This window comes from Ranitomeya imitator, chromosome 2 (assembly GCF_032444005.1).
Source record: "Ranitomeya imitator isolate aRanImi1 chromosome 2, aRanImi1.pri, whole genome shotgun sequence".
Classification (NCBI taxonomy): Eukaryota; Metazoa; Chordata; class Amphibia; order Anura; family Dendrobatidae; genus Ranitomeya; species Ranitomeya imitator.
In genome coordinates, this window is record NC_091283.1 from 250,751,989 (window position 1) to 250,765,100 (window position 13,112).

General features: G+C 44.4%; 1 protein-coding gene across 6 annotated transcripts in view; it reads left to right on the forward strand.

The window, feature by feature from the left end:
- The window catches only part of LOC138662924 (gastrula zinc finger protein XlCGF53.1-like), a 32,139-nt gene that overhangs the window by 3,622 nt on the left and 15,405 nt on the right, over window positions 1-13,112 (forward strand). For 2 of the 6 annotated variants that reach the window (XR_011318093.1, XM_069748932.1), the window contains exons 2-6: window positions 6,185-6,334; window positions 6,464-6,643; window positions 6,725-6,848; window positions 6,932-7,029; window positions 8,190-8,280. Coding sequence is in view for 1 of the 6 variants with exons in the window: in XM_069748932.1 (XP_069605033.1) it covers window positions 6,257-6,334; window positions 6,464-6,643; window positions 6,725-6,848; window positions 6,932-7,029; window positions 8,190-8,280 (571 nt within the window). In the remaining 5 variants the exon portion in view is untranslated. Of the gene's footprint in view, window positions 1-2,207; window positions 3,182-6,184; window positions 6,335-6,463; window positions 6,644-6,724; window positions 6,849-6,931; window positions 7,030-8,189; window positions 8,281-9,118; window positions 9,202-13,112 lie in introns of those variants that run through there. The other 4 variants (XR_011318092.1, XM_069748929.1, XM_069748931.1 and 1 more) reach the window with 4 other exon arrangements.

The following is a 13,112-nucleotide window of genomic DNA, read 5'->3' on the forward strand; positions in this document are numbered from 1 at the left end:
ATACATCTATTATCCCAGAGTCCAGTGCCCATATACCCATTATACATATCCTCCATTCCATAGTACAGTGCCCATATCCCAATCATACATATTCTCCTTCCCAAAGTCCAGTCCCCATAATATACCCATAATAAATATCCTCGATTCCATAGTCCAGTGCCCATATACCCATCACACATCCTCCATCCCATAGTCCAGTGCCCATATACCCATCATACATATCCTCCATCCCATAGTCCAGTGCCCATATACCCATCACACATCCTCCGTCCCATAGTCCCGTATCCATATACCCATCACACATCCTCCATCCCATAGTCCCGTATCCATATACCCATCACACATCCTCCATCCCATAGTCCCGTGCCCATATACCCATCACACATCCTCCATCCCATAGTCCAGTGCCTATATACCCATCACACATTCTCCATCCCATAGTCCAGTGCCCATATACCCATCACACATCCTCCATCCCATAGCCCAGTGCCCATATACCCATCACACATCCTCCGTCCCATAGTCCCGTATCCATATACCCATCACACATCCTCCACCCCATAGTCCCGTATCCATATACCCATCACACATCCTCCATCCCATAGTCCCGTGCCCATATACCCATCACACATCCTCCATCCCATAGTCCCGTGCCCATTTACCCATCACACATCCTCCATCCCATAGTTCCAGTGCCCATATACCATCACACATCCTCCATCCCATAGTCCCGAGCTGGGTGGCGCTGAGCAGGGAGTTCCTGGAGATGTGCTGTTATGTAACCTGGCAGTGCGGCTCTGTGTGCGACCGCTGATGATGCGATGTTCTACGCCGGTAACAATAGAGCGCGGCAGTAATAGAGGAGGGGGATTCATTTCTGTCATGTGCTCTCTGCTCCTTTCTGGGGGGCAGACAATGGCTGGAGCTTATGTTCCCAGGGATGATAGATTTCTCCCACCCGGTCAGTGTCTGCTGAGGTGTTGTGGAGCGGGAAAACTGTTGCTCATAGCAACCAATCACAGCTCAGCTTCTTTTAAACAGCTCTGGTGAAATGAAAGATGGTTAGTGATTGGTTGCTATGTGGAATGGGCGTGGCTTACACACACCCATATTTATACATACATACTGTACATACATACATACATACACTCAGCTTTATATAGATATATAGATTTTTTTTCTTTACGTTGGAGGGCCCAATTCCAGCTGTTGCTGTCGGACCTGTGATTTCAATCTCCTCCACTGTGTACAGGATAATAGAGTATAATAAAGTAGTTATGGACGAGACTTAACTAACATTGTGCAGTGACTCTGCTTTCCATATAGTGATGGATATTTCTTGTTGCTGAAACTATGATGTTTTTCACTTTAACACTTTGTTAAACCCCTCTGATCAGTGCGATCATACAACATACAAGCCTCTGATGGCTCCGGTGATGCCCTGCACTACTGTAGTGCCGTGTATCATCACTGCTGTCAGTGTAATACTAACGGCCCCATACACATGAGATAAGGCTAGGTTCACACTGCGTTAATGGTGTCTGTTAGACGGACTACGTTACACCGCGGCATAAACGCGGTGTAACATAGTCCGTTACGGCCGCCATTGACTGCAATGTCGGACGCATCACTAGCGTATGCCCACAATGGGCGTGCGCTAGCGATGTGCCGTCATTGAGTGACGGACCTTGAGACGCGGGCTGCAGCGTTACCAGGTCCGTCACTGCTAGCGCAGATAGAGCTAGCAGATGCTAGCGATGTGCCAAAGTCGGCACTTGCGTTACAACAGCCCGTTTAACGTATGTGTTGAACGGGCTGCTGTAACGCAGTGTGAACCCGGCCTAAGAGTTGGCTGAATGGTCATTTGGCAGACGGCCATCTCTCCCGACTCCCCCAAACACAAATATTCCAGCTTTCCTGGGGTCTGTATGAGAGAGTCACCTCCAGACTCCTCTAGCGGAGGATTATCTACAGGAAGAACAAACGGATTATCCTCTGAAATTCAGGATGTCAGATCCTTCTCTGCCCTGACATCATCTGTCGGGAGGCCCACAAATACATTATATAGTCGCCCAAACCCCCCGAAATCAGTGATTTCATGGAACTTTAGTCTGTGTATGCAGCGTCGGACTGGAGTAGCTTGGGCCCACCAGAGAACATCATTCTAAGGGCCCACCATGCTTAAAGGGTGCTAGCTGCAGAGTCTTCCTTTAGCTTCCATCTAGTCAAGCACCCTTATCTGCAGCAGATAATTTTGGGTAAACAAGTGCTGCCGAGAACAATGATATTCTATAAGAACATAAAGATTTTATTATTTAGACATGTGCCACATATACACACTAGACATGACACATACGCACCAGTCACACTCTAGACACAGTATACATACAAAGGACACACACCAGTCCCACGCTAGACATGACACACTCACACAGCATACAAACACCAGTCACACACTAGACACAGGATTAGAGATGACAGATGAGCAAACCCTTGGATGTTCGGGTCCGGCCGAATAGTTTAACCCTGATGTTCTGTTCGGGTCATAGTGACCCGAACAGACTTTTTGCGGCCCTGTAGATTTTTTTCTGTAAGTCTCTAAAACTCGAGACTCCTTGACTTTTCCTCATTTGGGGGGACCTACCTATAAGTATTTTTTTTTTTTTCCGTTTACTTTTTGCTACACGCAAAAAGTTACACTTGTTGTGTTCGGGTCATAGTGACCCGACATCGTTTTTTACAGCTGTGAGGCCATATTTTCAGTGAAATAAAAGAGTTATAACCTCAGTTGGGTCTATTTATTGCATCTACTATTGTATATCAGTTGATTTATTTCCTAAATTATTTCAATGGGGTCGTACACGCGCTCTACCGGGGGTATGCAGTCTATTCTAAAATGTAGAGTGCATCCGGAGAGATCACTAGGTGTGCACTACACGTGTATATTATTCGCAGAACGGACTGCTCAGAACGCGCTGTCTAAGACGTTTTTTTTTTGTAAAGTAAGTCTGTCTTCCTGGCTAATCTGCTTGTTTTCAGAAGGGTTCTTATCTTCTCTGCTCTTATCAGTACACATATGCTAGCCCAGACATGTTACCTTTCAGTTTCTTTGGAGAGCAGCTGTGTACATACCTCTGTTCCAGGATATCTCTGTTCCAGGCAGTATCTTTGTTTTCTACAGGTATGTTGCTTCTTATGCTTTTACTAATCAATTCTATTGATAGATTGTATATTGTAAAGGAATACTTTTATTTTATTTTATTACATGTAATTAGTGTTATTACTGTGTGATACACTGCTCTACACTTAGCATGATAGATTGCTGGATATTGAGCACTGGTATGCTTTGATGTAGTATAGAAGCTCTTATTGTTTTTAAAGCTGTTTTTTTCTCAGACTTTATTATTATTGTTTACTTACAAAGGTTTTTTTTATTACAAAATATGTGTAGTTTTCTATTTTTGTTTTGCTCATTGATCTGTTTTTTCAGAATAAAAACAAAAAAGAAAGATTTCTAGTTCATTTTTCTTGTTTTTTTACTACCAAACATGTTCACAAACAGTCTAGTAAGCAAAAAGTATAAAAAAAATGGAGTTAGAGTGTCTAAAATCAAGGTTTAATAAGCCGGGTCATAGTGACCCGGAACACTACAAGTGTATAGTAAATGCGAACAAAACAGCAGGGTTAAAAAAAAGTCCAGGTTCGGGTACAGTACAGTACCTGGACCCCATTCACTTGAATGGTGGACCCGAACATCCAGTGTTTACCACTCTGTTAGGTGCAAGACAGCGTGGCAAACACTGCTTCTGATCGGCGGTAAAGTCATCCTCTCCAGTCAGACAGCTGAGGTCCACACGCTGTCAAATGACGTGAGCCCGCAGCTGTTATCGGAGGTATAAAATTTACCTCCGGTCACTGGCGTTGGCTAACCTCATTGAGGTTACGGCAGGTCACTGAGGCTGTTTTCCCAGCTGGGCCCCTAAACTGTGGTGACCTTGGTGAGATCCCCACTAGCACAGTGAGAAAGTCCCACGGTGCAGAGGTGAGTTCACAGCAGTTCACTTTGAGTAATTTCTATTGGTGAAATCTGCAATGTACCAAGATGCTTTTTCTCACTCTCCCATTCTCCACACAACCCGTGATCACCCTCCTTTTCCACAAAGCTCATCATCCCCCCTTCTCCACACAGCCCCTCATCATCCATCCTCCACACAGCCTCATCATCCCCCCTTCTTCACACAGCCCCTCATAATCCCTTCTTCTCCACACAGTCCACTCATCACCCCCCTTTTCCACGCAGTCCCTCATCATCCCCCTTCTTCACACAGCTCATCATCCCTCCTTCTGCACACAGCCCCTCATCATCCCTCCTTCTGCACACAGCCCCTCATCATCCCTCCTTCTCCACACAACCTCCTCATCATCCATCGTTCTGCACACAGCCCCACATCATCCCTCCTTCTCCACAACAGCCTCTCATCATCCCTCCTTCTCCACACACCCTCCTCATCATTCATCCTTCTGCACACAGCCCCTCATCATCCCCCCTTCTTCACACAGCTCCTTATCATCCCTCCTTCTGCACACAGCCCCTCATCATCCCTTCTTCTCCACAGCCTCCTCATCATCCCACCTTCTGCACACAGCCCCTCATCATCCCTCCTTCTGCACACAGTCCCTTATCATCCCTCCTTCTGCACACAGCCACTCAGCATCCTTCCTTCTGCACACAGCCCCTCAGCATCCTTCCTTCTGCACACAGCCCCTCAGCATCCTTCCTTCTGCACACAGCCCCTCATCATCCCTCCTTCTCCACACAGCCTCATCATCCCCCCCTTCTCCACACAGCTCCTCATCATCCCTCCTTCTTCACACAGTCACCTCATCACCCCCCTTTTCCATACAGCCCCATCATCATCCCCCTTTTCACACAGCCCCTCATCATGACCCTTTTTCCATGCAGCCAGTCATTATCATCTCCCCTTCTCGACACAGCCCCTCGTCATCTTCCCTATACAAGATGCCATGTTTGCTTTTCACAGCAGCAAGTGGTTAAACTGCCAGGGTTTTTGTTGAAGCCTCATCTGTGCCGTCCCTGCGGTGCACATCTATGTTCTGGGGCCCAAAAAGATTAATTTCTTTTTAATAAATGTTTAACATGTTAAAAATTATAAAATGTGTCTTCTGCTTTTTCCATGTTTTTTTCTTTTTACAAGAATTGTTGGAGCCAATTTTCTTTAGAAACATTTCAATATCTGTTTTTTTCTGGTGTTTTTCCTGTAATATAGGAAAGCCTAAGGCTAGGTTCACATTGCGTTAATGGGTTAACGCTAACGGACTACGTTGCACGGCAAAAATGTCGCAATTAACACCATGCAACGGGTCCGTTGGCACACCCATTGACAGCAATGTGATTTTTGCCTCTAGCGCATGCCATTTTCGGCACGCGCTAGCAATGTGCCGTTCTTTTGTGACGGACCTCGGACGCTGCTTGCAGCGTCCGAGGTGTGTCCGAGGTCCGTCCCTCGCTAGTGCAGATCGCAGATCCATCGCTATGCGCTTAACGGATTGCCCTAACGCAATGTGAACCTAGCCTAAGGCCAGAAATAAACCCCATAAATCACTGTACATGGAGACTTTGGGATCAGATCATTTCTGTCCGTGTTGATTGTGGAAACAACAAAGCTTTTATTAAATCCTCAAACTTGTGTGTGTGAATCAGAGCTGAGATCTAACGTGATAGAAGATTACAGTGCGGGGAAGACGGGAAATCTTCATATAGAGGCCGGTGGTGATGGAGTCAGTGACCGACTCTGGCCAAATCTGTTTCTAGAGCCGTAGTAGAAGATGAAGATGTCGTCCTCATCATGAAGTAGTTATTTCTCATGTCGCATGTAATGAATATCTCCTGCAGTATTGCTAATGCCGATTCCAGGGTCGGTAAATGAGACGAGAATGAGCGTTATGGAAGATGAGTCTATGAGAAACGTATTCTGCTGCTGACTCCGAGGAGGAAACTGCTTGTTGTCTGTGGCCTAAATATATAGGATTTATTAGTAGATGTAAAGAAGGAAACTAAATACTGTAAAATAATAAATCTCTTCATATGTTTCCCTTATTATCTCCAGTAATTGTATTATTACAGGATTCTTATGATGATACATCGGCTCATCTTCTCATTCAGGTCTCTACAATATCGAATCCTCTCAGTTAAGATCTTCTACAAAAGAGAATTTTCCTGATTTACCCATCAAAGATGGATATAGACAGAGACAAGATGGCGGAGAGGATATTACACCTCACCCTAGAGATTCTCTTCCGGCTTACTGGAGAGGTGAGAGATTCTGATGACGTCACATTACATCATTCTTATCTATGGGAATAACAGATGGACAGAACTGGAGAGGTGAGGACTCTGGAAATGTCTGTAGTGAGATTTATTAATGTGTCCCTCCATTACCAGGATTACACAGTGGTGAAGAAGACCTCTAGTGATCGCTGTCAGGACCCTGTGTCTGAGGGATGGGGAAGACCCCTGAGCGCAATCACGGGGCCTCCACCTCACCTCCTGATCCATGAGGACATCAATGACCAGAAGATCCTAAAACTCGCCTACAAGATGATTGAGCTGCTGACTGGAGAGGTGACACTGCTGGGAATGCTGGGACATTATACAGTAACACTATGAAGGGATCGAGGGATGACATCTCATTGTATGTGTCAGGTTCCTATAAGGTGTCAGGATGTCGCCGTCTATTTCTCCATGGAGGAGTGCGAGTATTTAGAAGGACACAGAGATCTGTACAAGAACGTCATAATGGAGGTTCCCCAGCCCCTCACATCTCCAGGTAATAGACAGGACTAAATACACACGGCCTATAATTATCTGTATGTAAAGAATGAATTCACCCCCTGTATTTGTTTCCTCCAGATCTATCCAGTAAGAGGACAACACCAGAGAGATGTCCCTGTCCTCTTCTTCCACAGGACTGTAGCCAAGAAGATCCCAATGCTCCTCAGGATCATCAGGTAGATGGAGAGAAGGTGTCAGGAGATCTCCCCTATGATGTGTAGACTAGGGTTGAGCGAAACGGGTCGGCCAGATTCAGAAGTCGCCGACATTTGGCAAAGTCGGGTTTCATGAAACCGGACCCGACCCCTGTGTGGGGTCGGCCATGAGGTCGGCGATCTTCTGAACTGGAATCGGAATTCCGATACCGATTCCCGATATGTTTAAGATATTGGGAATCGGTATCGGAATTCAGATTTAAGTGTAAAATAAAGAATAAAAATAAAAAATATTGCTATACTCACCCTCGGATGCGCCCTGGTTGTAACCGGGAGCCTTCCTTCCTAAGAATGAGCGCCTCAAGCACCTTTCGATGACGTCACGGCTTGTGATTGGTCGCGTGAGCGGTCACATGGGCGTCACGCGCCAATCACAAGCCGCGACGTCATCGAAATGTCCTTCAAGCGCTGATTCTTAGGAAGGAAGGCTTCGGGTTAGAACCAGGGCGCGTCCGAGGGTGAGTATATACCTATTAGGAATATACTCACCCTCGGACGCGCCCTGGTTCTAACCCGCAGCCTTCCTTCCTAAGAATTAGCGCTTGAAGGACCTTTCGATGACGTTGCGGCTTGTGATTGGTCGCGTGACGCCCATGTGACCTCTCACGCGACCAATCACAAGCCGCGACGTCATCGAAAGGTCCTTCAGGCGCTCATTCTTAGGAAGGAAGGCTCCCGGTTACAACCAGGGTGCGTCCGAGGATGAGTATAGCAATATTTTTTATTTTTATTCTTTATTTTACACAATAATATGGATCACAGGGCCTGAAGGAGAGTTTCCTCTCCTTCAGACCCTGAGAACCATTAGAAACCCAATGCACTGCATTGGGTTTCGTGTTTCGGCCGACCCCGACCCCGACTTTTCTATAGGATCGGCCGATTTCACTCGACCCGACTTTTGAAAAAGTCGGGTTTCGTGAAATCTGACCCGATCCTATAAAAACAAAAGTCGCTGAACCGTAGTGTAGACGCTGGTGAAGGTCTTGTGCTCAGTCTTGTTTTATCCACCAGTATTATATGTTTTATACTTCTGTAATGAGAACGGTGGAGATGGCAGGATTAGAGCTGATCATAGATGGGACTTCTCCATCTGTCGGTGACTTTTATAATATTTGTTTCAGGGTGAAGATCTGACCCATATTAATACAACAGAGACATATGTGAGGGGGAATGAGCGGTGTAAAGAGGAGATTCCTACATATGGCTACCCAGGTGAGTAGTAACCACTAAATGTAGAGAAGTCACAGATTCTTCTCATCACCGGCTGTGGCTGCTTTATCGGTGGTGTAGTCCGGCCGTATTACCATGATCACCATTTTACCTCTAGACTACAACATTCTCCTCCACCCAAAACTGTTCTAATGACTTTGGGCATTGAAAGCCCTTTTCTATAGAACTTACAACCTGGAGAATCCACCTACCCCCTGGGTTTAGGAGATGCTGTTACCTGCCCAGATCTGTGAACTATAAAGCCAAATGACAGTGTACGTAGAATGTGCTGACAAGATAGAAAATCACTTGAAGAAAAATATTCTGATGGGCTGTAAGAGAAAGCGGAGGGTGGTGATGCTGTTGGCTTCCTAGAACTCTGAGATCTTATCGGATGAATCTCCCTTCTCTCCCTTCTGTGCTGCTGAATGTGATCATATGGTCCCTACAAGACCAGGTCCAGTCTTTCTTGCCAAACTTCCAGGAGGATTGTGATAATCTACATAAACCCATCACACCGGTGCCATGATATATCTCTGAGCTGTGCATGGCTGATGGCTGTAATATACATTTATTCCCGCCTGCAGGAGATGTGTTGGCTCCAGCCCTGGTTTCATGGATTCACTCCACCTCATAAATTACATTGTTTTTGATCCTAAGAAATTCAGATTACTGCACAATCTCTCCTGAAATGGGGAGCAATATTATTTTCTCTAATCTTCTGGGCAGGATTCATAGTAGCTCCAATGGTCCACCATAAATGAATGCAATTCCGGTTTAATTTTAAAGTTCTCCCCTCATACATACGTTGTTGATGGGGATGTATATTTTTTTATTCTAGGTTAAGGCCTGCCTCCCTTATGTGAGTCTGTAACTCCCTGATAGTCCTGGTGATGAAATCCATCTTCTGGCTGTGTAATCTGTGTATGTAGTGTTCTGTTAATGAGATTCTCGTGCTCTGGGGCGGGGGCTGTGGGTGGGGCTTTATGTGGGAGGAGCTGTGGGCGGGGCTTTATGTGGTGCTGTGGGCGGGGCTTTATGTGGTGCTGTGGGCGGGGCTTTATGTGGGGCTCTGATTACATATTCATCTGTATTGGCTTATGATGGGTCACTGATCCCTCACTGATCTGCCCCCATTTTTACATAATGCATATAATAGCATTGATATTATTGTTGATAATGCCTAGAATATTTTGGCTTATGTGAGGCTTAGACAAAAAAAATTTACATCCAGCAAAACACCACAACATTCCATTTTTCCATATCCACCAAAGCCTTTCTGTCTTCTGGTGTTAGATTGAATGTCTCATGTGGTCTAGATGGTCGGGATGCTTTATCCTCAGAGACCATTTTGGTAAAACCATCAACTGCTGAGACCAAAGACAAATGGGGAAATGTCTTGGATTTATTAATTAGATGTGTGGGGAAATGGCTCACCTCAGAGACTTGTTGATCCAATAAATCTTGAAATGTTAGCAAGGGCCTCCTGTTCCTCCCTTGTAGGAAAAAGATCCATTTGATCAGATTTATAATGCAATTTTTTTTAAATCTATTTTCTCCAAAATAGATGTAAATCCTTAATTATCGTGAATGAATCTAGGCGAGATGAAGGGGAGAACGTTAGCCCTTTCTGCAGCACGGTCATCTGTGTGGTTGTCCATTCATGATGTAATAAATTACCTGTAAATTGTCCTCGCGACGATCTTTATTTGAGGATGCGAGATGCTGATTCCTTTTCCCAAATTGCCTCATTTGAGGAGCCTCTTCAGGGTCAGTGATTTGACGTCACATTCACTCACAGAAGATATGGATTGAATGGATAAGGTCCTGGAAAGGTTCTTGTCGATGGAACTTTTCTTTATTTGCGAGCGGAAAATCTTACCGGTGGCAAAATCTGAACTGTCACGTTGATATTTGTTGGACTTATTGTTTTTCCCATCTTTCCATGTCTTTCTCCATGTTGGTTGTGGTCTCTTGAAAAGATCCTGCTGTCATTTCTGATTGTACCTTATTGTGGAGATCCTGTAACTCCTCCTCAGTTTTGGCCAATGATGCAGTATTGTTTTCAATAATTATGTGGATAAATTCCGAGGAGCATGTATTCGCTGCCTTAATCCACCTTTGAGTTACATTTTCATCTTCAAGATCAGAAGTCGGATAAACTTGTATTCTTAGTCCCCGTGGTTTGATTTTCTGGCCCCAATAATTTTCCAGTGCCGTTTTCATCCACCAAAGTTTAGTGTTTTTATGTAAAGCATTTTTATATTAGAACTAGCTGAAGAGCCCGGCGTTGCCTGGGCATAGTAAATATCTACTATATCTGTGGTTAGTTATAGCACCTCACTTCTCTTATTTTCCCATCACGCCTCTCATTTTCCCAATCACATCTTTCATTTTCCCCCTCACATCTCTCATTTTCTCCCTCACTCCTCTCATTCCCCCCTAACACTTGTCATTTCAACCTCACATCTGTCATTTTCTGATCACTCCACTATTTTTCCTCACTCCTCTCATTTTGCACTCACACCTTTTCATTTTCACCTCACACCTCTCATTTTCACCTCATCACCTCAGTATATACATGTTTGTCATCTCCCTTATATATAGTATACATCTGTATGTCATCTCCTGTATATAGTATATACCTGTATGTCATCTCCCCTGTATATAGTATATACCTGCTGTGTGTCATCTCCCCTATATATAGTATATACCTGAATGTCATCTCCTTCTATATATAGTATATACCTGTATGTCATCTCCTCCTGTATATAGTATATACCTGTGTGTCATCTCCCCTGTATATAGTATATATCTTTGTGTCATCTCCTCCTGTATATAGTATATACCTGCATGTCATCTTCTATATATAGCATATACCTGTATGTCATCTCCTCCTGTATATAGTATATACCTGTAGGTCATCTGCTCCTGTATATAGTATCTACCTGTGTGTCATCTCCTCCTGTATATAGTATATACCTGTATGTCATCTCCTCCTGTATACATATGTACCTGTATGTCATCTCCTCCTCTATGTAGTATATACATGTGTATATAATATATATTTGTGTGTCATCTCCCCTGTATATAGTATATACCTGTGTGTCATCTCCTCCTGTATTAGACCTCGTTCACACGTTATTTGCTCAGTATTTTTACCTCAGTATTTGTAAGCTAAATTGGCAGTCTGATAAAGCCCCAGCCAAGAGGAAGCCCTCCCCCTGGCAGTATATACTAGCTCACACATACACATAATAGACAGATCATGTGACTGACAGCTGCCGTATTTCCTATATGGTACATTTGTTGTAGTTTGTCTGCTTATTAATCAGATTTTTATTTTTGAAGGATAATACCAGACTTGTGTGTGTTTTAGGGCGAGTTTCGTTTGTCAAGTTGTGTTTGTTGAGTTGCGTGTGGTGACATGCATGTAGCGACTTTTGTGAGATGAGTTTTGTGTGGCAACATGCGTGTAGCAACTTTTTGTGTCGAGTTGCATGTGACAGGTTAGTGTAGCAAGTTGTGTGCAGCAAGTTTTGCGCATGGCGAGTTTTGCGCGTGGCGAGTTTTATGTGTGGTGCCTTTTGAGTATGTGCAAGTTTTGTGTGAGGCAACTTTTGCATGTGTTGCAACTTTTGTGCATGTGGCAATTTTTCCACGTGTGCAAGTTTTGCGTGTGGCGAGTTTTCCATGAGGTGAGTTTTGCACTTGTGGCGAGTTTTGCAAGAGCCTAGTTTTTGCGTGTGGCGAGTTCTGCGCGTGGCGAGTTTTGAGCGGCGACTTTTGTGTTTCGACTTTTATGTGGCGAGGTTGGTGTATTTGTGGTGAAATGTGTGCTGAGGGTAATATGTGTTCAAGCACGTGGTAGTGTGTGGCGCATTTTGTGTGTGTGTTCATATCCCCGTGTGTGGTGAGTATCCCATGTCGGAGCCCCACCTTAGCAACTGTACGGTATATACTCTTTGGCGCCATCGCTCTCATTATTTAAGTTCCCCTTGTTCACATCTGGCAGCTGTCAATTTGCCTCCAACACTTTTCCTTTCACTTTTTTCCCCATTATGTAGATAGGGGCAAAATTGTTTGGTGAATTGGAATGCGCGGAGTTAAAATTTCACCTCACAACGAAGCCTATGACGCTCTCGGGGTCCAGACGTGTGACTGTGCAAAATTTTGTGGCTGTAGCTGCGATGCCTCCAACACTTTTCCTTTCACTTTTTTCCCCATTATGTAGATAGGGGCAAAATTGTTTGGTGAATTGGAATGCGCGGGGTTAAAATTTCGCCTCACAACATAGCCTATGACGCTCTCGGGTTCCAGACGTGTGACTGTGCAAACTTTTGTGGCTGTAGCTGCGACGGTGCAGATGCCAATCCCGGACATACACACATACACACATACACACATTCAGCTTTATATTAGAATCTCTTGGCTGGTGATTGAAGTGTGACCGGTACCAGATCCTGCCCCCTTCTTACACACATCTGTAGCTTTAGCTAGCCAGGTGCATTCCCTGGTCTTGGTCCATTCTGTGCGGCCCCAATGTTAAGATAACAGTATTCCGACAATATTAATACACAACTTGGTCCTAGTTAACGTGGTAATCCTATTAGTTAGTGCTGACTCACAGTGACATCAACAAAATATAATGAGGACAATAAACCTCAATGGATAAAGGAGTGGAGCCAGAAGAATGGTTTTTATAAAAAAATATCTTATTTTATTTTTATTAGATCAACAAACATGATAAATACATGGATACAAAGAGTAAGAAGGGTTCAGAAAGAAAAGAGGGACTTTAGGACTCACAATAGTTACATTTTACTGTCTAGTAA